Source organism: Pezoporus wallicus, unplaced genomic scaffold, assembly GCF_028554395.1.
Source record: "Pezoporus wallicus isolate ANWC-B61680 ecotype Strahan unplaced genomic scaffold, APGP_CSIRO_Pwel_v1 contig_6382, whole genome shotgun sequence".
Taxonomy (NCBI): domain Eukaryota; kingdom Metazoa; phylum Chordata; class Aves; order Psittaciformes; family Psittacidae; genus Pezoporus; species Pezoporus wallicus.
The window spans coordinates 343099-366622 of record NW_026638015.1 but is presented as its reverse complement, the minus strand read 5'-3'; the positions used below and the strand labels follow the sequence as shown (position 1 = coordinate 366622).

General features: G+C 48.4%; 1 protein-coding gene across 2 annotated transcripts; it reads left to right on the top strand.

Moving 5' to 3' along the window:
* The first annotated feature begins 200 nt into the window (after positions 1-200).
* On the top strand, positions 201-18383 carry ARHGAP1 (Rho GTPase activating protein 1). Of its 2 annotated transcripts, XM_057408812.1 has the most exons (13): positions 201-461; positions 1261-1353; positions 6505-6534; positions 11624-11711; positions 11934-12065; positions 12507-12593; positions 13202-13300; positions 13962-14069; positions 15260-15336; positions 15723-15800; positions 16334-16462; positions 16630-16733; positions 17442-18383. In XM_057408812.1, exons 1-13 carry the CDS (start codon positions 323-325, stop codon positions 17619-17621), a joined length of 1344 nt encoding a protein of 447 aa, XP_057264795.1. In that variant the 5' UTR covers positions 201-322; the 3' UTR covers positions 17622-18383. The 2 variants fall into 2 exon arrangements, with proteins under 2 accessions (XP_057264795.1, XP_057264796.1); XM_057408813.1 differs by lacking the exon at positions 6505-6534 and having other exon boundaries at positions 207-461.
* Positions 18384-23524: the final 5141 nt, after the last annotated feature.

Sequence of the window (23524 nt, the reverse complement as noted above, 5' to 3'; positions counted from 1 at the left end):
AACTGCTCCTCACAGAGCTTTGGCCAAGCAGAGACTCCGAGAGGGTTGGTACGTGCTCCTGGTGGTCTTTTGATAGCAGTTGGCACCAAAGAATCTGACATATGTCGGTGCTTCTGGCTTGGAGGAGTAGGAGGAGTTCCTGCCTGTGTTAAGGGGGAAGGGAAGTATGATCTCTGGATATGTAAAGGGAGGATCTGGGGGAAATCAGAGAGAAGAAGAAGAGCCTCTATGGGGAGGTAAACTGTGATCTCTGTGTCTCACCCAGCAATCTCTGCAGTCCTTGTTGTAGACACTGCAAAATAACGCACGGTGTTTGGGGACCATGGCTACAGACCCGCTCTCAGAGCTTCAGGATGACCTGAACTTGGACGATACCAACCAGTCCCTCAGCCAGCTCCAGCTGGCCTCCATAGATGATAACAGCTGGCCAGCAGATAATGTCCCTGCTTTTCCTAAGTCAGGTGAGTATCCTGCTTGTTTGGGGTCTGGGTTTCGACCAAAAGGGATTGTTTGTCCTGCAGCACTGTGGTCATATCTGCATATCTGCATATACAGAGAGGCCCAGCTCCATCTGAAAGCTTTATAGACACATTAATCCTGTACCACACCCAAGTGAATTAGCCCTGCCCCTGAAACAGCACTAAAAAGCTGAGAGCAAGCTGATGTAAATATGCTTTCCTCCATCCTGTGGCTGACTCCACTTTGGTGCTGACAGTACAGACATGCTCTAAGTCCTTGAGTATCCTCTGTTATGGTCTCTTGCAGGATAGGTTGGCCTTCCTGAGTGGAAGGGTCTTGAACTTCCGCATGGGGGTGGGGTTGGAGATTGAGTTGCTGCTCTGGAATCCTGTCCTGTGGACTGCTGCCCAGAGAGGTCGGGGATATTAGCTCAAGGGCTTATAGGATGACTGTGCATCCAGGGATGATGTTAAGATCCTTCTGCTCTGGAAAGCCATGATGTTGCCCTTGGCGCTTGGATTTTGGTCTCTGAATGTTTGTGACCTATCAGAACAGCTGTTTTTGAGAGAATATACAGTCTGAGGGACATGTTTGGACCTCATAGGATTGACAGGTCTCTTCTGAAGCCATTGCTGCTCCTGTCCTCTCAGAATTTCAAAGGAGGGTTTCCAAGGTGGACAGGTACATGCATTAGTCCCTCCTGTTCTTCTGTTGAAGAACCATTTTTTCTCATCCCTGTACCCCTGGCCAAGGTGATCCAGATCCCTCCTTCTAATTGCTTGTTCCTTGTGTTTTGTGCAGAGGACTCCAAAGGCTCCCCTGAGCCTGTCACTCACCTGCAGTGGGATGATCCCTACTATGATATTGCCAGGCACCACATTGTGGAAGTAGCAGGTAGGAGTCTTTCTGTTTTCTTTTGTGACGTCTTTGCAGCTGGGCTGAGGAAAGGTCTTTCTAATGGGGTTGTTGGGGCACCTGCTTTATGCCAAGCCCATGTGGCAATGACAGCTGGCATCCTAAAGAGAAGAAGTACCAAACTTCATGTATGCTTGCTGTGTGTGTAATTTTCCACTGACCGTGGTTAATCTTGCATTGCTTCTTGGCTCTTGGTTTCTTTTGCTGAATTGGTTTAGATGTGGCCCTTGACTATGTCCTGGGCATAGGATGTGGGTTTTGTGTGATAATGCCACAGAAATTATGTAGTTATACAGTACAGTTGCAAGGTCCTCAGCTGATGGAGTAATTCACAATAAGTCTGTCAGCTCTTGTATCTGAGTGGCCAGAGCTTGCCATCCTGTCCAGAAACAGCATTTACAGAAATAGGGGGAATAGACCCATGCCCGACTGCAAGGAAAGACCTGATCATTCAGGGTCAGGAGCATTTGGATTTTCTTTATGTGGTTGTCTTATTATTTTAATGACCCTGACCCATGGCAGTTTACTGCTGGGGCATCCATAAGAAAGAGTTTTGGGGATATTCTTTATGTTGCTGTGGTAAGCATGAGGGAAGGGTAATCCCAGTTTGTCTTGTGTTCCAAATGCCTCTTCGGCCTGTTGCGACTCGATTCACGCTTCCTTCTCCTCAGTTATCTATGGCCACTTCCTACCCCTCCTATTGCCATTCCTCTGCCTTGGTCCCTGCCCCACATGTGAAATTGCAGTGAAGCAGAGCACAGGCTGGAGTCCTTTGGACTCAGGGTTGTTCTGCAGCAGGGTTTTAAGACAAAGAGAAGATTCTCATGCACTTACATTGGTAAGAGTTGTCCTGACATCATTCTTTTCTGTCTGTTTTCTAGAATGAGCTTTCTTTCTCCTAACCTCTCATGTTACATCATTTGGGAAGCAAAACAATAATGGTAAACTCAAAACTTTGTTGTCCTTTGTGCCTCTGGCTGCTCGGGTTCACAGGCCCGGGTATTTAATGTTTGGGCCATAGTGTCTTTTAGATTTGCCACTAGTGCTTTCATTTGCAAACGTGTTACTAACCTTCTCCATGAGGCTGGAGTTTTAGCACTGGGGTTCATAGAGGTCTGCACCCCAGTGTCCCTACTGCTGGAAGTGGGAAGGGACTCCACCATTTTCAGTGATAACAGCTAGACTATTTGTAATGCAGATGGCAGAGGTAACTGGCCTTTCAGGACTCTGGAAGCTGATGAGTTAACTGGCTCTGTTGTTCACTTCAGACAAAAAGTGCTTAGCAAAGGGTTTAGATCAGAGACATTGATAAGTCTGGAATACCAGCCCAAACCAAGGATATGCTTTGTGTGCTGCCTCCTGATGTAAGCACCAGTCTCTCTGTGGGGTTTCTGTTCCAAGGTAACACCATTTAGGTTTTTTTCCCAAGCTCTCTGAATGGAATATCACTCCAGTGGAGGTGTGTATCAGTGGCCTTTGGAATGTTTGACACATTGTCTAGGATAGCAAATGAATTATCTAACTTCCTGAAAGGATCTGGAAGTGGTTTGATGGCTGACTGGGAGCTGTGCCTGCATTCTGAAAGAGATCTCTTCCCTGACAGTGGTTTAAATTGATATTTCTAGTGAGCTGTCTGTCCCTGTTGTGTCTCTGCATAATGCAGAAGCAGCTCAGAGAAGCTTGTGTTGTTGGTTGCTCCTGGCCAGTGTTCACCAGTAGCTGGTTTATCTAAAAGCATGTGATGGTCCCACACACAGAACGTGGTTGATGCTTTTCTTGGCGTTGGAACGGTAGCACAGCTCCAAACAGTGGATTTACTGCCACATAGTTTTGAGACTCCCTTGTGTCTCATCTCCTGAAAGCAGGATTTATGAAGTGGATCTATGGGGCCTGAGTTGTAACTTGGCCTCTGAGGTGATGCTGTTTGTTCAGATTTTTTGGTCAAAAACGGATAACATGAACTGTTTGGAGAGCGGGTGATGTTCTCTGGGCTGTTGTCAGAGTCAATCTGGGAAAATGCTGTTAGAAATAGCCTGGCGAATCGAAACTGCACTGCAGGGTTAATATGAAACTGTTTGCCTCTGGCTCTCCTGACAAGTTGTGCTTGTCAGCACCTTCATGTGCAATGAGCGCTCCTCATGCTGAGCCTGAAACAAGTAGCTCCAACCCGGTTCTCTCCTAAATGCTAGCAAATGGCAGCAGATCAAGGGTTGTTTTACCCATTCTACTGCTTTCTGAGCTTTCTCTTCTGTGTCCTTCCCTGTTGTGCACTTGAGAGCAGAAAGCATATGGCTAACTCTGTTCCTGCCTTCCCTGAAATCCATTCTGGGATGTTGGTGCTATTTTGAGACAAAACCAGAAGGCTGGTTCCCATCCTTGGGCTGAACTCCATGATCCCAGGGTTATCCTGTGTGGTCAGAAGAGTAATTGCTTCTTGCAGGAAGGAGGGGTGTTAATTTAAACTTACTAAAAGCCCAGTTTTGATGGCAGAAAGTTAACACACGCATTTTCTAGCTGACCTGAATTCCTGATGGAGTTCAAGGCGTGCTGGATTTGAACATCCTGGATATCTGGCCTGAAGAGGGGGGATAATAACATTGAAGATATTTTGCTAGAAATTTGCTAGAAAAAGAAGGGATTTGCTCTTGTTTTTCATTTAAAAATAGTGCAGCAGCTTCACAGAGAGTCTCCTTTTATGCCCTGGGCTCCAGTCCCTTCTGGAGACTGGGATCTTCCTGGAAGAGGCTGTCCGTGGGAAGGAGCAGGAATGTCATTGCTGTCCTTTGCGGGGGTGTGTCATAGGAAGATGGCAACAAAAGGCACCCAGGCCCCAGTTCCAAGGGAGTACAACAAGATGTTCCGGTTTTGGGAAGCGTTCCTTTAGTTCTGGGGTGCAACGCTGTTCTGAAGGAAGGAGATGGTACTCTGCCTTTCCCTGCAGACCTGCCTCACGGTGTGAATTTCCTGGAGTGTTTTACGCAGGCTCTGGAGAGGTTTCTGTGTGGTTGTGCTCTTCTTGACTCTTGAGTTCCTCTTTCTGTGAGCACTGTAGCAGAGAAATTCATCTTCACACATGGCTAGAGGCTGGAGCAGAGGCGGCTCGGTTTCACTGCACAAACCACTTCTGCAAAGTGTGGTTTCTCTTCTTGCTCCAGCCAAATGGCATTCAGAAGAAACACAGGCTTCTGGTTAAAGACTGTTGAGGAACTATCCCGAATTGCTGTTGTGTATAAGAGTTTCTGTATCCCTCTGTTAATTCCATGCCAAAGGTGCTGCTTCCATCGCCTTGAGGGTTGAGGCGGACTGATGTGACATAATCTTATCCCTGAATGTCAGCAGAGGCTGAATTGCAATCGTATGCTTAATAACAGGCTGAAGGAGGTCTCTGGAAAGGCAGTTCCTATTGGGAACCTGGAGCTGTGTGGGAAGAGCAGGACTCTGGACAGCTTTAGCAACGTGTTCATCCCTTGTTCTTCTGCAGAGTCCAAAATACTGGTCTCACCTTTGTGGTCAGTATGCAAACCTTATAGCTATAAAGTGCATCAGCATTCCCATGTTACACAATAACTGGTTTTCTTCTTTTTGGGATAAGAAAACTGGGGCTTAGGATATGACCGGTGAATGAATTTTCCACTGCTGTGGAGGCTAGAAGTTGGTGATGCATTAGTCAGCACAGTGGCTGTTACTGTTTGCTTTAGCTATGTAGTCCCTGCCCTCTGACTTCAAAGCTTTGCTGAAGCTCAGAGCATGTTTCTGATAGCTTTTGTGGGAAAACTGCTGCTTCACACCATTAACTGTCAGTCTACAGGGCTGCCCTTGCAGAGGAGGCATGATGCTAGTGTGTGTAAGACCTGTGATTGAAGAGGGAAGGCAGGGTGGAGAGCTGGGGGTGTAACTTACTATGAGTTACTAGATTAAAGCTGCAGTTTCAACAGTGAATCTTTATTTCAATGGTGAATCGGGTACCAAACCTACCTGAAAACCATTGTGGCTGGCTGTTGGCTGCAGGTGGAGAACTGTAACTAGTGCTGATGCTTTGTTGTTGCTGCCTGTGATTGACATGAGGAGGTAAAATAAATCTTGGAGCACCAGTTTCATTAAGAAGACAAAGCAAACAAAGACAAACGTTGTGCTGAAAGTATGTTGCAGTGTGTCTTTGGTGGCAGAGGCCTCTGATAACGAGGGTTTTTCTCCCTTCCAATACGGTACGTTATTATTGGCCCCATTTAATACAGGGTGCATCCATTTCTGCTGCTTTTGGGTGTAGTTTCTGGCTTTGACTTATGTAATTTTTGTTAGAGTATTTGTATGATACAGAATGATGAGCTGCATCTGCAGAATTGGGCCCATCAGAGCAAGCCCAGCTTGTGAACCATGTTTTGACATTCAAGATCAAGGGAATGGAGAGTGTCTAAGGGGTTCTGAGCTCCTAAGGGAGACCAAGGGAACAGAGAGTTTCTTTCTACAGCCCTGCTCTGGAACTCTCCATCCTGTCTTGACAGGCCTATATGGGTCTATTCAGTGCATAGCTAGAAGAGTGATGGATAGGGGCTGGGCATGGCAATAACCACTTTGTGACCAGTCAAACCTACCAAACATTTTCTTTTAAGCTGTGTGTTGAAGATCTAAATTGTCCCTATCTGCAGCTTATTAGTGCAGCTTATTTAGTTCAGCTTATTTAGCTTCTTGCAAACCAATCCGTTGGATGTGTTATTCAAACAGTATGATGCCATTCTCTGTACACTTCTGAAGCTGCTCAAAGGACCTTCACATTCAGATTTGATTCTGCTTGACCCTTTTAAAAGAGGCAGGACAGTGGTTGCCGTTTTGGTGGTAAGGAAGGTGTAACAGTAGGGGTGAGAAGTTTGACTGATAATACTGGATTAGTTGCAGATTCAAGACAGAAATTTGGGAATCATGGGTTGCTGTTACTGCTTCTAATTGTTAGGTAAGATTGCTTTGGAGAAGAGCATGGGAGAACGATGAAATAGAAGGAGCATGATTGCTGCAAGACAGCAACTAAACACATCCCAGTGGCAATCCAACTAGCCTCTGAGACTATACTCAAGATTACTTTCTGGGAAAGGGTACAAAGCTTGGCTTGCTATAACCTTGTTTCTGTTCCTCCAGACCAGGGTGCACTTGATGGGGCCCAACCAGGTAGGTAGACTTTTTGTGGCGCTAACATTTGGTACTGTAGATCATGGTATTCCTTTAGCATGACCATGGCCTGTGGCTGGACTGTCTCAGGGGAGCCCAAACTTTGCTCAGCTTTAGGCTGCATTGGCAACTTTTCAGGAGTCCAAAGCCTGCACCAAATTGTTGTCTGAGGGCTGCACCTCTGCTTCCAGCACAGCAGAACCATTTGAGCCAAATTGGGCATGTGGGCTTCACTTTGGGGCTCTTGGGTCTCAGTGTAAATCCTGTTCTGTCATGGTGGTGGCCTGCTTGGACCAGTTCAGTTTGAACTGGGATTTGCCTCGTTGTCATGTGTGCTTTGGAAGTTCATCCTAGGATTGCTTTCTATTCCTTCGTACGATCTGCTGCTGCACTCACATGCCAAGCAGCTGGCGCTTAAACTGGATTCTCCAGCTGAAAGCAACTGTTATCTGTTTCTTCTCCATTTGGCTGCAGAGATGTTGTGTTTTGGTAGCTTATTCTAGCCTGAAGCTGTGCTAGACTGCTCTGTGCTTGCTGAGCATTTGTTAATACTCTCTGGACTGCAGTCCCAGTCTGCCTGCCGGCGCTTTCACACTTCTCAGTGTAGGTGAAAACTTCTTTTGGTGTGAAATTCTTGCTTCTGTTTCTGAACAGCAGGTCAAGACCTTCACACAGTCCATGGAAATGCTGATCTTCACTTCCTCATTACATGGGCATCTGCCATGCTCTCAGGCATCCTCCCATTTCGCATTCTTTAATCTGACCCTTTAGTATATTTTGTATCAGTTAGAGCTGCAGCCTCTTGTTAAGGCTTTATGGTTTGGATATTGGGAATATTTAGGTAGATGTTATGTGTTAAAATACTTCTACTTTGAGCTCCTTACCTTCTTTAACTGAGGGGCTAAAGCCATGTTGCCAACAGGCAACTCTACTATATTTACACGCTGCCCAGCTGTGTCATAAGCTTGGCAAGAGCCTGAAATTACATGAGAGAAGTCTTTTACTGGCCGTGGCTCTGATGAACATCCAAATCTCTGTGAAAATTGTATAGTAGTGTTCCAGAATTATGCAGTGGTGTCCTCTCCTTGACTATCCACTCTTTAACTTTGCTGGTTTACCAATAGCACTTAGCTTCTAGAGGCAAGTTTTATCCATCTTCATTCTCTCAGTATCAAAGTACTAGGATACTCCCATTTGAATCTTTCATCGGGGTGGGCCCTCAGTTGAGGGCACCCGATGAAGGTAGGAAGGAGCTGAGTCCCTGGGCTGCAGTGAGTAGTATGACAGCTTCCAATCATGGCATAAAGGATATATTTCAGGAGAAATACCTAGAAATACAAAGCAGGATTTGCAGGTCAACCATGTCTTGTCTGTGTTGACTGTACAGATTCATTTAACAGGGAGTCCTGTCTCAGGACAGTACTTGGTGGGAATTTGTGCACTGGTATGTTTGTATTGCTGCAGGTTTCAATCTGAAACATTAGCCTCAGTATTTAAACTTGAGTCCTTTCAAAAGTGTGGTCTTGCATCAATGGCTTAGAACCACAGCAATGATGTTCCATACCCCTTGTCTCAGAAGTGCTGCTCTTCAGGTGAGAGTTAAAACCGAGTTTGGGCTTTAAAAGCACCATAACAATGTTAAGGAGAGTTGGCATGTCCATCAGTGCTGCAAGTTAATGCCTCTTTAGATGGGCAGCTGTCTTGACTGGAGAGGCTTTGCATATTGGCTCTTTGTTGTTAAAAAAGATATATCTTTTTTATGGAGAGGTAGGTTTATTTCAAGTGTAATATATGAACTTATTCTCAAAGGTTTGCACATTGTTAGGGTGCTCTGTGAGTGCTGATGGCCACTGCTTCTCTGTTGGTTTGTTGTTAACTGTTGAGCATTCCTCATCTGGGAGAGGTAGGAGACAGCCTGAGAAGCTGAGTGACTACTTCATGGTCTGTAGTTGTGTTTAATGGAAACTTTAGCTATTTGCAATTGCAAACAAGGGGTGAAACCCTAGATACATAAGATTAATATTGCAAACAGGAAAGCAAACAGTGCAGGGGATGGAGCATCTGGGAAAGATCAAACACGATAAGAATCTGGTTGGTTGGAGGCAGAGAGGCCACCTGCAGACAGTTTTCTCTGACAGCCACGAACACATGGAATGGGCTTTAGGTTCTTGCTTATGAACTGCAACAACTGATGTTTGCTTTGATGCTGAATGTTGCATTTTGCCATGTCTGGAGGATGCAGACTGACCTGATCTGTGTCAGGAGGAAACAAGATTGGCAGTTGGTTGTTTTGACAGTGTCTGTGCTGACAGGCTGAGCTCAGTGTGATGAAACCAGAGTGAAACCCAGAACTCAGTGATGGGCATGCTGGTTCCTGTGTAGGTCTCATGCATAAATTCACTCTGCTTTGGAAGGCAAAATGGGCCACTCCTTTTCCACTCATCCAAGGGGCTATAGATTATCCAACCCTAACTGTTCTATGATTCTGTGATCTTCTGGTGTACTTGGTCCTGGAAATTATCCAAGGGAAACATGCCATCTCCCCTTTGGCAGAATCATGGATTGTTCATTTTCTCTTTACCAGCACTCCCAGACCTTTTCTCCAAGGCTATATAAGGAACAAGATTCCAGATTTTGCATAGGCCCTGCCATAGGCTTTCATGTCATTCCAGAGGAAGGTCTTTAAGGTATGTGGCTCCTGAACTGTGATTTGTGAGGTGTGGAAATCACTGCCCAGGAGCCCGAGCTGAGCATGTGGCCCCCCACAACGCTGCTTGAACACAGTTCTTCACAGCCAAGGCCTGCCTTGATCAAGTTTGCAGTCTGCTTCTGGCTCTCAGACCATCCACTTTGGTGTAATGCAGCCTCTCAGTTAACTGAAGATAGCACCTATTCTGACTTCAGCACAGAGCTATGATCTGCAAAGATCTGTAGTCTTTCTGACCATCTTCTTTAATCACTGTAAAACTCAACAGATTCTCAGATGCTGCCATCTTCTTGCTGCTCTGTGCAGACAGGACCCTGTATATTCCATATAGAAACATACAAGTAGCTAAGGATCATTGGGAAGAGTTACAAGATGCCATATTCCTTGCCCAGGACTTTGTAGCATGCATCTTTGTTTTACAGACAGCTTATGTGCATTAGACCCAGCCCTAAAGCTCATAGCAAGCTACTGAGAAACTCTGGGCTAGGCAGAGAGTGGGCTGCTGTGGGATATGCAATGTGATGTTGGTCTTGTGGCCTGGCTGTGACTGTATCTGGGTGTTCCCAGATGAGCCTTGCATCACTCTCTCCTAGTCCTGCATTCTGGGTCATGCATCCTCCCTAATTGCCCCTTACCTCCGCATGTGTATGTCAATGTAATGGCCTATGCCAGCCCTTTCCTGGTCTGTAGCTAGTGCTGCTTCAGTGTTCCAAGCTTTTGTAGAGGTTCTGGCTTGTGTGCATCAGTAACTTCTGTCTCTTGTGTTGTCTGGTGACTTGAAAATAGGACTTGCGAGGGAAAAATAGAAACGAACTATTTCCAAGAGAATCTGTTCTTGTAGGCAGCATGGGGCTAAAAGTGGCTTAGTGGCATCTTAATGTCATGGCTGGTATATATAAGTCCTCTGGCTGCCATTTGCAGTACAAGGTGGTCGTCTGTTACTAACAGGCAGCATTCCCGGGAACCTCAGGTTTGCTGTCCAGGGTTCAGTTTGAGATCTCAGTTGCTGCACAGTAAGTGTACCCAAGCAGTAGTTGAGGCCAGAGCCCATGCAAAGGTGAGAAAATGGCTGCATGCTCTAAATAGTGTAAATCAGCGTGGGGAAAAGGATATACTGCAAGATTGCTGTGCATAAGTAGTGATCCTTGCTGCTTTTCTGTGCTGTGGTCTGTATGAGATGGTTACGCTGTAGGGGAGCAAGGTGAATAGCAAGAAAGATGGGAAGACTTTAACCCTTCACCCTAAAGGAACCATTTCATCTCCACTGGTGCTAAAAAGCAAGTCATCCTTACGGAGATGGATTGTGTGTTGTGTCTGGGAGAGAACCAGACTTTCCTTCTAATTCCCTGTGTCCAAAAGATTTGTGACCTGGTTCTTCCTTAGCTAAATCTCTCAGTTCCCCTGGCACTGTCTGCTGATCTTGTCCGTGCTCATCTGCCTGGATTTTGATCATGGAGCTGAGATCTCTGCTGGTGTAAGTCCATTGATGTATGAAGATTTACTTTGAGGAAAACTTGGCTTGTTGTTTCTGAAGCCTCAAGTGGTGCTTGGGAGTGTCCTCCCCGAGATGAGGATGCTCTATGGTTCGTTTGGCTCCAGTGAGATGAAGACTGTTTTGTGCTGGGTTTATACATAATATACTTTGTTGTGCTGCTCTTTGCAGCTCCTTCCAGCTCAGGTTGGAAAAATACCTCTGTGGATGGAAAATGTAGGAAAGAGTGAACAGCTTGTTCTGCAGTCCCCTGGAGAATCCAGCAGCTCTACTTGGTCCATGTGTAGAAGAGGCTTGTGATGATGCTTGCTTCTCATCTCTGGGATGTGGCTGGCTGGGACTGCCCTATTCCTAAGAATGTCTTGGTTTCCAGGGTATGAAATGGCTTTGATTTCTGTGCAGGATAAAGCTTCAGGTGAAGCAAGGAGGAAATGCATGAGGCCATCGGCAGTTGGTCTAGGTCTGTGTGCAGGATGGAAGGAGTTGTTATGCCTGTGAGGGCAGTTTTCTCTGTGCCTCCCTGCCACACATCAGGAGCAATGTCCAGGGGCAGTGTTGCAGGATTAATGCTCTGACTACTCTGTACTTGAGGCTTCCATCCCTACATTCCCCAAGCCATCCTGGCTTCCAGTCCTTCCTTTTCTTTCAGGGCTAGAGCATGGACTCTGTTCTCTATTCACATTGTTTACTTGCCAGGCCTTTGGTTCAGGTTTCTGCTTCCATACTAGGCCCATGGTAACTGCTGAAAATGAGGTGTAGCTTTGCTGGCATCTCTGACAATCCAGACTTCTGCCTTGTTATGGTGGTTTCCCATTCTCTGTTTGTCCCTTGCTGCCAGGACCACAACGTAGTCCTTAAACTCCCTGTAATCCCTGCCATTTCATCTGCAGGTGATGACAAATACGGAAGGAAAGTCATTTTGTTCAGTGCCTGCCGGATGCCCCCAAGTCATCAACTTGATCATGTGAAACTGCTGGGGTGAGTAGTGTCTTAGGAGGCTGCTGTTAAGTTCTTAAGCCTGATGTAATTCCCAGGTGCTGGATTCTTGAGGCCAGATCTATCTGCAGTAGTTTCTTTAGCTGGATGTGTCCTCCCAGAGCACTTGCCTCCATTGCTGGGGGTGCAGACCCTCTGTTTAGACACACAAAAGTGAGTCCCCAAGGAGAGTGTGAAGTGAGCTCAGCAGTTGTCTCTTCTCAGGTACCTGAAGTTCACACTGGACCAGTATGTGGAGAGTGATTACACACTGGTGTACCTGCACCATGGCCTGACCAGTGAGAACAAGCCATCCCTGAGCTGGCTGCGGGATGCCTACAGGGAATTTGATCGGAAGTGAGTAAGGCTGCAGCAAGCAAGGCTGTAACATGCTGTTCTCAAGCCTAGTGTAGGTTCCTCCATGTAGCTTTTGGATCATCATTTACTATCACTTATTTCTGCTGTTTATGGAGGTGGGTTGCTGTTTAATGCAGGCTGAATCACGGCTCCTTCTGTAGTTACCTCCTTTAGGCTAATAGGCAAGCAGCAAAACCGGGTGTCACCCCATGGTATAATTATTGCTTCCTGGTGCTTGGTGAATCTTGGAATACAGTAGCGTGTGCCCTTGGGCTGCTGAGTGGCCTGACACAGCTACAAAGCATGGGAGAGCAGAGGCTGTGGGTATGGGAGGTGGTGAGGCTCAGTGCAGAAGGAATGGAGCACCAGGGTGCCTTCATGTGGAAAGGCTGGATCCTCTCCTTAAAGCACAGCTCATCCTTACATAGCTTCTCCTGGCAGGTACAAGAAGAACATCAAAGCCTTGTATATTGTGCACCCAACGATGTTCATCAAGACCCTGCTGATTCTGTTCAAGCCTCTGATCAGGTAGGAAGCACTACAGGAGGCTCACCCGCATCCTCACACTGCAGGCGAACAATGAGGCATTCTCAGTGGGCACAAGATGAGCCCAGCTGCAAAGCCTACCCTGGAGACTCTCATCCTATGGTGCCACCTCTTTTCTGAGGTCAGACATAGTCAAACACAAGAAGTACTGTTTTAAGAACCTGCAGAGTCTGCAGCTCTGTGCTGCTGCTCCCTTTTTGTCCAACCAAGTAAAATGTTGCAGGCTCTGCTAATAGTGAACGAGGAAGTGAAAGCATCACTCCAAATTGTATGTAATTCATTGTGAAATCCTAACTCTGTAAAGTAATTGAAAGCAAAACTTTCTTCAGCCTATTGCTGGAAGGAGAAATCCAGTGTTTTAGGGAGCCTGCTGCTGCTGGAGCTTCCAATGTGACTTGGAAAGTCTTGGCATCTCCTGGTAAAATACATGGAGGTGGAGACCACTATGTGTGGCATTTCTGATGCTCTATATCTGCCCCTTTGCCCTACTGATGTCTCTTGCAGACCCCTGCTCTCCTTGTCTGTAGGAAGTCTGTTCTGATACTGGATTTCCCCATTCCTCACATAATCCTCTTTTCTCTTGTTTTCAGCTTTAAGTTTGGACGAAAGATCTTTTACGTGAACTTCCTTAGCGAGCTGGAGGAGTATGTGAAGTTGGAACAATTGGGGATCCCAAGCCAAGTGCTGAAGTAAGAATGCTGCCATTTGCTTAGGACTCTGTGAGAGGGGACTTCTCTGGAGGCATGGCAAAGGGAGGAAGAGATTGTTGCACTCGGGCAGTGGTTTTGCAGGGAGTGGTGACAAATTGCCTTAGGGACTATTGTTTCTATCCATGCTCCTCCCTCTGTGTCCTTGGCCACGGTGCCCAGTTCTGTCCCCGTGGAGCACCAGTCCTGCCTCTCCTTTGGGGCTTTCTGTAGGCTGTTGACCCGGAGTTCATAATTCATCTGCTGTGTTTGGGGACCTGCTCTGCTCCCTCTGCACAGTTCAGCTTGGTTTTGGGGCTTCCCAACATTGCCACAATCCCAGTCCTATCAGGTTGATTCCCTGTCCCTCACGCACACATGCAACTGTCTCATCGCAAGCAGTGCTGCCCTGGCCTCCTGCCCACGCTGTCATCCTCAGCTACTCCAGCTCCTGATTCCAGATAGATATTTCTTTCTCCCTGCTTTTTCCTGGTAACCAGATGTTTGATCTTGTTGCTCCTGTGCTCCAGAGCTGTATAGGTGGAATCAACCACGCTAGGCTGGAGCTGTTACCAGTGGGAGTGCAGTGGCTCACGTGCAGCGCTGGGTTCATGCTCTTTCTGGGAGGTGGGGTGGCTCCTTACTAGTCTGTGTTTTGCCACAGATACGATGAATATCTGAGATCCCTGCAGAAACCTTCACAAGTGCCCCTGAAGCCAACCCCTCCGCGCCCACCGCTGCCAAACCAGCAGTTTGGAGTCTCGCTCCAGCTGTGAGTATCCCTGGATTGTGTTGCTTTTGCCCTGACTTGCTTGGTACGAGCTCACTGTGTTTGAAGCTGAAGAGCAGCACAAGTGGCTGTAACCTTTCGGGCAGTTCAGACTTCCTGCAAAGCTTTCATCATTCTTCTGAGGAACCAGACAACCAGATCCTGACCCGGTTCAGTTCCACCTTCTTGATTCCACAGCTAGATTGGGTCTAAATTAGGATGGGATTGCTTCTGCAGCTAAGGGTCACTAAGGGAGGAACAAAACAAGGGCCATGTGGGACAGCTTTGTGTCACTACAGACTTCCTTTAAACAAAGGAAGTCTGTTGGAGGCTGGTGGAGGTGTCTTTAGGGCTGTGCTGATTGAGCAGTGCTGCAGGGCTGTTTCTTAGGTTTTTCCGTATCATAAACTCTTATCTTAAAAGCACTTCTGTTCACACTTGTGCTGATCCCATCCCCCATTCCTGCAGGCTGACGCAGGCAAACACAGACACTGGCAAGGGCTAGTGATACTGGCTAAGTGGTGAAGGTATTTTTAACTTGGAGTGTGATTTTCCTTCCCCGGGGAATGAGGAGGAGCCAGTACCCTGTGGCCAGGCAGATCCTCTGGAGCAATCTGGCAACACATTCCCCAGCTTCAGCACGTTTCCAAATGGTGTTTCCTGTGGTGCTGTGTGCCTGAGCTTGTGAGTAGCCTGAGAGGGGTGAACAGCTCCATGCCATCAAGTGGTACAGAGAGCAAACACCTTGGCATCACTAGGTCTCCCCTGACAGCCGTTGGGTTGATGCATCTTTGCTACAGGAGTGAGATGGATAAACTTACCCCATACATATTTCTCTCGTGTCAGCTTCTTTCTACCCTTGCTCCTATGGGGAAGTAAACAGGAAGTTTAACCCTTTTCATCTTACTCATAACCAGCAGCTTTGCCTTCTGGGAACTCCTTTGCCTTGGAATCTGCAGGCTGTGGGGTTTACAGAAGAGAGAGGATTACTCCTCTGGTGTAGTAATGAGCTCATACTTGCTCCAGTGAATGATGTAGCATGATGGGTGAATGGGAGAGAAGGCTGGAATAGTGGCTGAGCCACGGACTGGGATAGCAGTATCCTATAGGGTAGGGCTTGTGACTTAAAGACTCAGGGCTGCATGCAGGGTAGGGAAGACCAGTCATTTGTAACCTTTTGTCTCTTCCCCCAGTCTCAGGGAGAAGAGCCCTGATCAGTCTCCTGTGCCTCTGGTGGTCAGAGACACCATTGCTCACTTGCGGGACCATGGTAAGTGTAGAGGGGGAACTGCAGCCCCTCTTTATTCCATGTCAGTGGCCTCTCCTCCATCCAAGTTCCCACCCAGAGTGTGGTGAGGTAAAGAGCAACAGTCTACAATGAGGTGTAAAGGCCGGAACTAGGTGAGTTAGCGTTCAAGAGAGTGTGCAGGGCTCAGGAGACCTCTTTCTTCCACTCATCCCTACTTGTGTAAGAGCAGCAAAATGCTCCTTGTATCCTTTGCCTGGTAGTGGAAGCAGAAAGAATTGCCTTCTCTAAAAAAGGGACTTGTTGTCATCTGTTTGAATGCCCAAGGCATGCATTTATGACTGTTAAGACCAGCATTTTTAGACTCTCACGTGTCTGATCTTCCTTCTCCATCTGGTCTCCCTTCACAGCTCTTACCACAGAGGGGATTTTCCGGAGATCAGCAAATACACAGGTTGTCAGGGAGGTCCAGCAAAAATACAACATGGGTAAGTGCCCAAACTCAGCAGAACCCCTCTCATTTGCAACTGGAGCTGTGTTGGATCATGGCTCCTCTCCTTCTTTGATAGGCCTCTAGGTGAGGCCCCATCATGGTGTGACCCGAGCTGCAAAGGAGAAGCACCTGATACTTCTGCTGTGTAGTAACCATGTTCCCTCCCACTTACATTCCTGTTGCTGCCTTTTTCATTCCTGAGTGAGTTTCCCTCTTTCTTGGGGTGGGATATACCTCCCACCTTAGTCAGGTTATACTGTATGGACTGAAGATGACCAGGAAGAAACTTTTTCATCTGTTACATCTCATGACTTCCAAAGACTTAGTGCTGGATTCGGCAGTGCTTTGCACATGCTTTTGGGACACATTTTTCCACTCTCCTAAAAGATGTGGTGCTTCAGTACCCTCTCTGTGTTCTTTAAACTCCTGCTTCCCTAGTTCTGAGCTCTGGCCACCATGTCCCGTTCTTTGTTTGGAGGAAGTCCTGCTTTGGCTACTGAGCACTGAGGTTCTGCTCTACTTTTTCAGGTGTGCCTGTAGATTTCCAGCAGTACGAAGATGTCCACCTCCCTGCTGTGATTCTCAAGACCTTCTTGAGGGAGCTTCCTGAACCCCTGCTCACTTTTGGCCTCTACAGCCACGTTGTCAGCTTCCAGAGTGAGTTGTAACAAGAGTGTCCTACTCCTGAATGTTACACTGGCCAAAGGCAAAGATAGCCTGGGAGGAGGGCATGCATGGGGTACCCTGTGACTGCAAACCGGGCTGTCATCACGGTGAGTGCTGAGGACTCCTCACGGACCTGCTTGTCTTTCCCCTCTTTTTAGATGTGGAGGAGGAGAATCGTGTGGGTGTTGTTCGCAAAACACTCCAGACTCTGCCAGAAGAGAACTACCAAGTGCTCCATTTACTGACAGCCTTCCTGGTGCAGGTGAGCGGCTCCAAAGGTGGGCAGGCTTATGCTAGTTCAGTTGCCAGTGCCTTGAATCAGCTTTTTAACTGCTTGCTCTCTCTGTTCCTTTGAGAGGAAATGAGTCCCAAGACAGGAAATTGCCTTTCTTTACCTTACTGTTAAACAGATCAAGAATGATCATGATGATCTAGCCTAAGCAGTTATTTCTCGTAACGCTGAGATGTGCAGGTGGGCATTAAGCCTGTGTGGTTTGTACAAGAGAGGCTGAGAGTTCCCCAGGGTTATATATCTGATGTGTGTGTATATATGTATGTGTATATACATATATATCTATATATATATGCAAGACTAGAAGAGGGGTCTCTGATCTACCCCACAGCGTTTTGTGCTGCCAGGGAAGCCACTGCAAGGCTGCTCTAGCAAGAGGGAAGGTAATTTTGTTTTGAGTGGTGACCTGGACCTGTAGAGATTTTTGCTGGCAGTGCTTCTGGTCCTATTGTTATGATGTGGCCTGGTGGTTAAGCTGTGGTGGCAAATGGCAAGTTATTGCTCCTCACCTTCTGAATGCTGGGTGTCATGTGTGTTTGTGTCTTCTGGCACTAGGCCTTCACTTTCTCTCCTCCCATTTTACCCTGGCAATCTGTCAGCTCTGGCTTTGGGGAGTGTAGAGGGCACCTGCTGTGTTGTTCTGTAGGATTCGTAACGGGCTCTTTCCTTCCCATACAGGTCTCTGCTCACAGTGACAGAAACAAGATGACAAACACCAACCTAGCAGTTGTGTTTGGCCCAAATCTGCTGTGGGCCAAAGATGTAGCCATCACCCTAAAAGCCATCAACCCCATCAATACCTTCACCAAGTTCCTGCTGGACCACCAGAAGGAGCTCTTTGAGGATGTGGAGGCCTGAATCCAGGCCAGCCCACACCAGCACACTGTGCTCACCTTCCCACCTTCCTTCCCACCTTGTCTTGGAGCTGTGACCAAGCTGACTCCAGTGCAAAGGGGCTATTGATCCTCTGGGTGATGAGCAGAGTGAGGGCTGTGGAGATGGTGGAGGAAGTGTGTAAGTAAGCGAGCAGAGACCCACTGCTCGGGATGGGGAGGGGAGCTGGTCTCCCTGCTGCTCTGAGTGGAGTCCTGGCCCCCCTGCCAGTCTGTGCAGCTCCTCCAGGCCTCATCACCAGCCTGCTGCCCTATCAGATGCCCTGCCTCTTTCCTCCTTCCCTTTCTGCCCTCCTGGTCCCTTCCTCAGCAAAGATCTTTATTGTTTCAGCTCCCAATAGTGCCAGCTCACCCCCTTGCCTCTGCTGGGCTGTCTGGGTGAGGGCAGCTCGCTGGGTTTGTGGCAGAGATGTTCTTGCTGCCAGTGCCATCCCTCAGCACTGAATGTGCATCTGCCTTTCCCCAGTGGCACCTGAGGCAAGGAGGGAGCTGGGCAGCTCTTGTGCTTGTCCTGCACTTGCAAACAACACTCCAGACCCCATAGTTTTGGCAGGCAAGTGAAGGACAGGCTCGCAGCACATGGACTGTGTTACTGGTCAGATTCCAATACAAGGAAGCTGAATTTAGCCCAAACCCCTCTGGGGTCCCCACTCTTGATACTATTCAGTGTTTGCTGGGGTGTTGTGGGTGAGGTGCCTCCCACAGTTACCCAGCTCAGGTGGTGGTGATGCCTGGGTCCGGCAGACCCACCCCATGCCAGGCCTGGCTGTGGGGTGGGTCTCCGGTGGCTGGGTGAGTCTGAAGGGCAGACAGCAAGTGCCCTGGTGGCACTGAACCTGCTGCACACTATGAGCATCACTGCCTCTCCCCGGGGCAGCCGCACAAAGCCCCTTTCCTCTGTCAGATGTGTACATCTGTGCTGATGGCACAGACACTTCTTGAGCAGGGCTCTCCCCAGCACAGCATAACAGAGAGCATGGCCTTGAGGGAAGGTGTAGGGGCTGGGGCTGATCCTCACCCTGGAGTGCACCAGGCTGGGCTTACGTTTCTGTCCAGGTGCTGAGCACTCGTGTGCCAAAGCTGTGAGGGAACAGCTATTCCATGCCAAGGGCCTTTGCCTTGTCTCCCTCAGTTCTGAGCTACCTTCCTTCTGTCCTACCATGGAAGCCTGGTCAGATGCATCCTGCATGCCCTGGGCATGGCTGGAGAGGTCGGGTTGTCCGCAGGGCAGGCTCAGAGTGGGGTGGACCTGCTAGCTGTGAGGGCATCGTGGTTGGGTTTGCAGCTTTCCCGTTACCTGAGCTGAAGGAGATCCCTGTCCTCAGCCTGGCCCAGCAGGGTGTTAGCAGGGAGCTTCTAGCCTTACTTCACTGGTGTGTTGTATCTCTGTTATCTCGTGCCCTGCGTGCCTGGGCCAGGCCCCTGTTGCTGCATCTGGCCACAGGGACAGATCTTTTTGGACCAAGCAGAACTATTTTAAATAGCTACTGGATGTGAAATACCGTTTGCTTTGTCATAGTATTTTAGCCTGCCTTTAAAACACTGACAAGGGTCGGTGCCCAGCTGTAAGCAAAGTAAGTGTCACCTGCTGCAGGCACTATGGAAATGGCGCTTATTGCTGAGCTCTGGAATGGGGATGAGTAAGGACACAGGCAGCTCTGTGCGGCAGCACTGGTCCGTGAAGGAGGAACAGGAACATATGCATGGGAATAGTGAGAAAGAAACTGAGCATCACTAAGGAGGTGTTTGATTAGAGGGCTGGGGTCTCATCCCATCTAGATAGTGGGGACTTTGTCCTGTGGAGGCTACAAGGCTGCTTGGTCTCCCTGTTCCAATGGCCCTGTTATTAACTTAGCCCCCTGTTTGTCCAGAATAGGAATTGTTTCAGTCTGAACAGTTTACAGCAGTAACCAGATGTTTTGGAGGCAGAGACACTCAGCTCCTAATTCACCTGTGCTCTGTGCTAGAGGAAATTAGCAGGGCTGGTGTGCCGTGCAGGAGGCATGGACAGTGTGGAGAGGTGTACCTGCCCCAGCTTTTGCTTTAAGAGGCCCCAGTGTTTGCTGTAAGAGGCAGGGATTTCTGGACAGCTGAGGAGGAGTGTGGAGGCAGAGGGAGCCCGATGTAGCCCTTCTTCCCCTGCAGGCACCCTGTGCTGTGCAGGCTTCAGTTCGGGGGTAGACTTGATGCTCCAACTAGATCTGAGCTGCCACTGGCCTCACTTACATCCCCCTGGAGGAAAGGCAATCCCAGCTCTCTTCCCCTGGGACAAACAAGACCAGTATTGGCAGCATGGATCAGGAAGTGCCTGTGTGCCAGGGCAGGAGGCCTTGGCCCTGTGTGTAGCCCCAGCTCCCAGGGGAGGCTGTCACGTTCCAGCCACGCAGAGCAGCGAGGACCATTCCCTTCAGTAGCGAAGGGAGCAGTGCTGGGGTAGCTTAGCTCCTCTCCAGCGGCAGAGCAGGGATTGCTGGAAGTGTCCATGTTCTGGCTGGAATTTGTTTGGTGGGTGCTTCTTTTTAATTTTTTAATTTTTTTTTAAAGTGAATTCTTGAAATAATCTTTCCTTTTTTAGCACAATGGAGACGGGTGCATCCCCTGCGGGCAGGGATAAAAGCCTGCTCCAGTTCAGTGCCTGCGGGGAGCAGATTTGGAGGGCATTCAGGAAGCTGCTGCTGCGGTGGGAAAGTGCTTGCAAATCCTGGAAGGGATCCAGTGTAAATATCCCTTTGTCTGCTGCTCCTCATGCCGGAGCTGCTGGGGGCCCTGGGGCAGGCACAGGAACCAGGGTTGCTTTTGCTTCTGCAGTCCGCTCTCCTGGAGGCCTTGCATTGAAACACCTCGTGTGACTTGAGCAGGGAGCTGCCTCGGGCTGCCTCAGCCTGTGCTGGGTGTGTGCCCTCCAGAGCCTGCATCTGCCCAGACCAGGGGCTGAAATTCCCTCTGTTCCTGGGCAAAGAGCTTCTGCACACAGCCAGGCTCTGGCAGGTTTGGGTGTCTCTGCCACATACAGGTGCAGGCAGTATCTGATTAGGGTGCTGGTCTTTGTTCTCCTTGCTGTAGAGCTGCCCAAGGGTCTCTTCCCTGTCTTTTAGGTTAGCTGTTAGCCATTTCTCCCTGGGGGGGGGGGGTACTTGTTACACTTCAACCCTCTGCTCTTTAGCATCTCAACCATTCCCCTCTGTTTAAGCCTCCTGCTGTCTTACCAGCCTCTGCTCCCTGGCCCACGCTGTGTCCTGACACCAGAGCTGTCAGGGGGGGGCACAGGGGTGCAGGGGCCAGCTGGATGCCTTGTGGCAACGTTTGCTATTTGAGAGCTGAGGACCACTTTGGTCCTTGTTACCTTTCATGCACGGGGGCTCCTGTGCGTCACTGTTGGCTTTTGCTTTTGTTGCTGGTGTTCCTTGCTGCCTTTTCTGTTGATGTTCGTGAGGTGCCGGCTGGGGTTTTCACGGTTCACAGTTTGTTTTCTTCTGATCTGCACCAATCTTGTATTTCACAGTTTGCACTTTTTGTATTTAAATAAAATTCAAATGGTAATCCCAGATCCAGGTGTGTCTCTCAAGTGATAGGAGCTGTGGCACGTCTGTAAGACACACAAGTAAAGCTGGCTACGCTGCCAGCCGTAATAACCGTGCACAGAGGGAGGAGTGTGAAATTCCTCCTATGTGAGTAACTGGGAAGAAAGACTGGTTTGCAGGAGCCTCAGGTTGGGAGCAGAATTCAAGCAAAGTGAAGCAGGGCTGGGCTCCCATGTTACCATCTCCCTGCCATGATGAGCAGTCTGAATGGGATTGCCCTTTCCTAGAGCTGGACTTGGGCAGCTCCACAGGTTGTGGGATCACTAGGTGCCAAGTGGGAGCCACCTCAAGGCTCTCCAGTTAGGATTAGTGGGCTGAATTTATCCTGTGGCCAAGTGGTCCATGCAGCAGAGACCTGCACCTTCTCGTGTCAACTCAGGTGGACTGCTAACTCCTGGATGTCTTCTGCTGCACTCCACCCCTTGATCCACGTACATCTAACCTTTGCCTGCAGACATGGTAATTTCCTGGTTACACATAGAACGGTTTGGGTTGGAAAGGACCTTAAGAGCATTCAGTTCAACCCCCCTGCCATGGGCAGGGACACCTCACACTAAACCATGGCACCCAAGGCTCTGTCCAGCCTGGCCCTGAACACTGCCAGGGATGGAACATTTACGACTTCATCAGTAAGCTTTTTGGTTGACAGAAAGGCTCAAATGCAAAGTGATTACTGTGATTAATAATACGAGTGTAGCAACAAGTGAACCCAACAGTGGCTGTGAGAATAGGAGGAGAGCAGAGAGCACTGGAGCTAAAAGCATCACAGTGAGGCAGACAGCCTCAGACAGCCTGAGCCCTGACCACTGGCCTTGCCACCTGGATGTGTTGATGCTCATGTTAACACTTCTGGAAACTGCTGTGCTGCTTTTCAGTTTCTGTTACTGATCAGATCAGCCACCCAACTGAGGGCTTCCCAGTGCTGAGTTCTCCTTCCACACACTGCCACTGTTCAGCGTGACCCATGCCAAGCTGTCAGCTGTACACCAGAGGTACGTTTGGCATCTGTTCACAGGTAACTCTTTGCATATGGTCCTTGTAATCTATTAATTTCTTTAGCTGCTGTAACTGACAGGACAGTTCTTCAGTTCTTGAGGGGTTTAATACTTAACTTTTGGGGCTTTTTCATTCAGATAGTGCTTCTGGCTACAGTCTTATTAAGAATTTCCACCTCTGTACTGTGGTGGCCCCTGTAATGGGGCTGGTGCAGTCCCAGGGGTTGGTCACAGTGACCTCAGGCTGCTGCAGCAACATCTCCTCTGGCTTCAGAGCTCAAGAGCTGCTGGGTCTAGTCCTGACAGGGTGCTGTAGTTGGTAGGGCCTATGCTACGTGCAGTCACATGGGTAGTACTTTACACAGTGTAAACACCAGTGCTGGATGTGTTTTCACGTCTGGCTGCCCTGTGGCCTTAAGAACATTATGCTGGGAACACTTTTCTCTTTCTAAATGCATGCACTAGGCTCACATGGATGGTATTTGATTGTTCCCAACCTTGGGAACCCTTCTGCAGCTGTTTACTTTTCACTTATTTGTTGATGTTTTTTCCACTGCCTTGTCTTACTGGTGATGTGGTGATGAGGGTGGAGACTGGAGGCCCTGTAGTAAGCCCAGATCCCACAGGATGGTTTATGTGAGTTTGCCAGCAATGCATCTTGACCCACAGTGCGCAATGTCTTTTGCAAGTGGCTGAAATGGCACTCATAAATATACACACATGCACACTCAAACGTAATGCAGGCAGATCAGTAGCTACAATGATGCAATGGGATACTCAGTTTGTGTTACCTCCCAAAAATAAGAGCACTTTTAAGAGTTAGCCCTGTGCCTCAAACTGGAGTATTTCCTTTCATGGAAGCTTCCCATATACACTGTCATTTTTCTTTTCCCCCATTCCTGCTATTCTTCTTTGTAAGAACCAGACACCCTTTACATTGCAGCTTAAATCAGCAGTTCTTGTATATACACACAGATTTTTACCATCCCATCCTTCCTTTAAAGGGAAGGTGTTATCATCTTACACTGCATCGTGTGCTATAGAGGGTTAACGTCAAGCAACACTAGACTACAGCTGTTAAGTCTGGTGATCAGACAGGCAAGCGGCATGCTCTGTCACCAGCATCTTGCTACTGAGATACCCACACGTTCTTCTCACATCTTGTCTCTTTGAGCTCTTCTATCAGATCAAAACGTTCCCACGCTCCCTTTAAACATGTAGTAGCAACCATGTACAATGCAAATGCTGCTGGTGGGCTGGGATTTTCCCTTTTCCCACCCCTTTATTTTGGA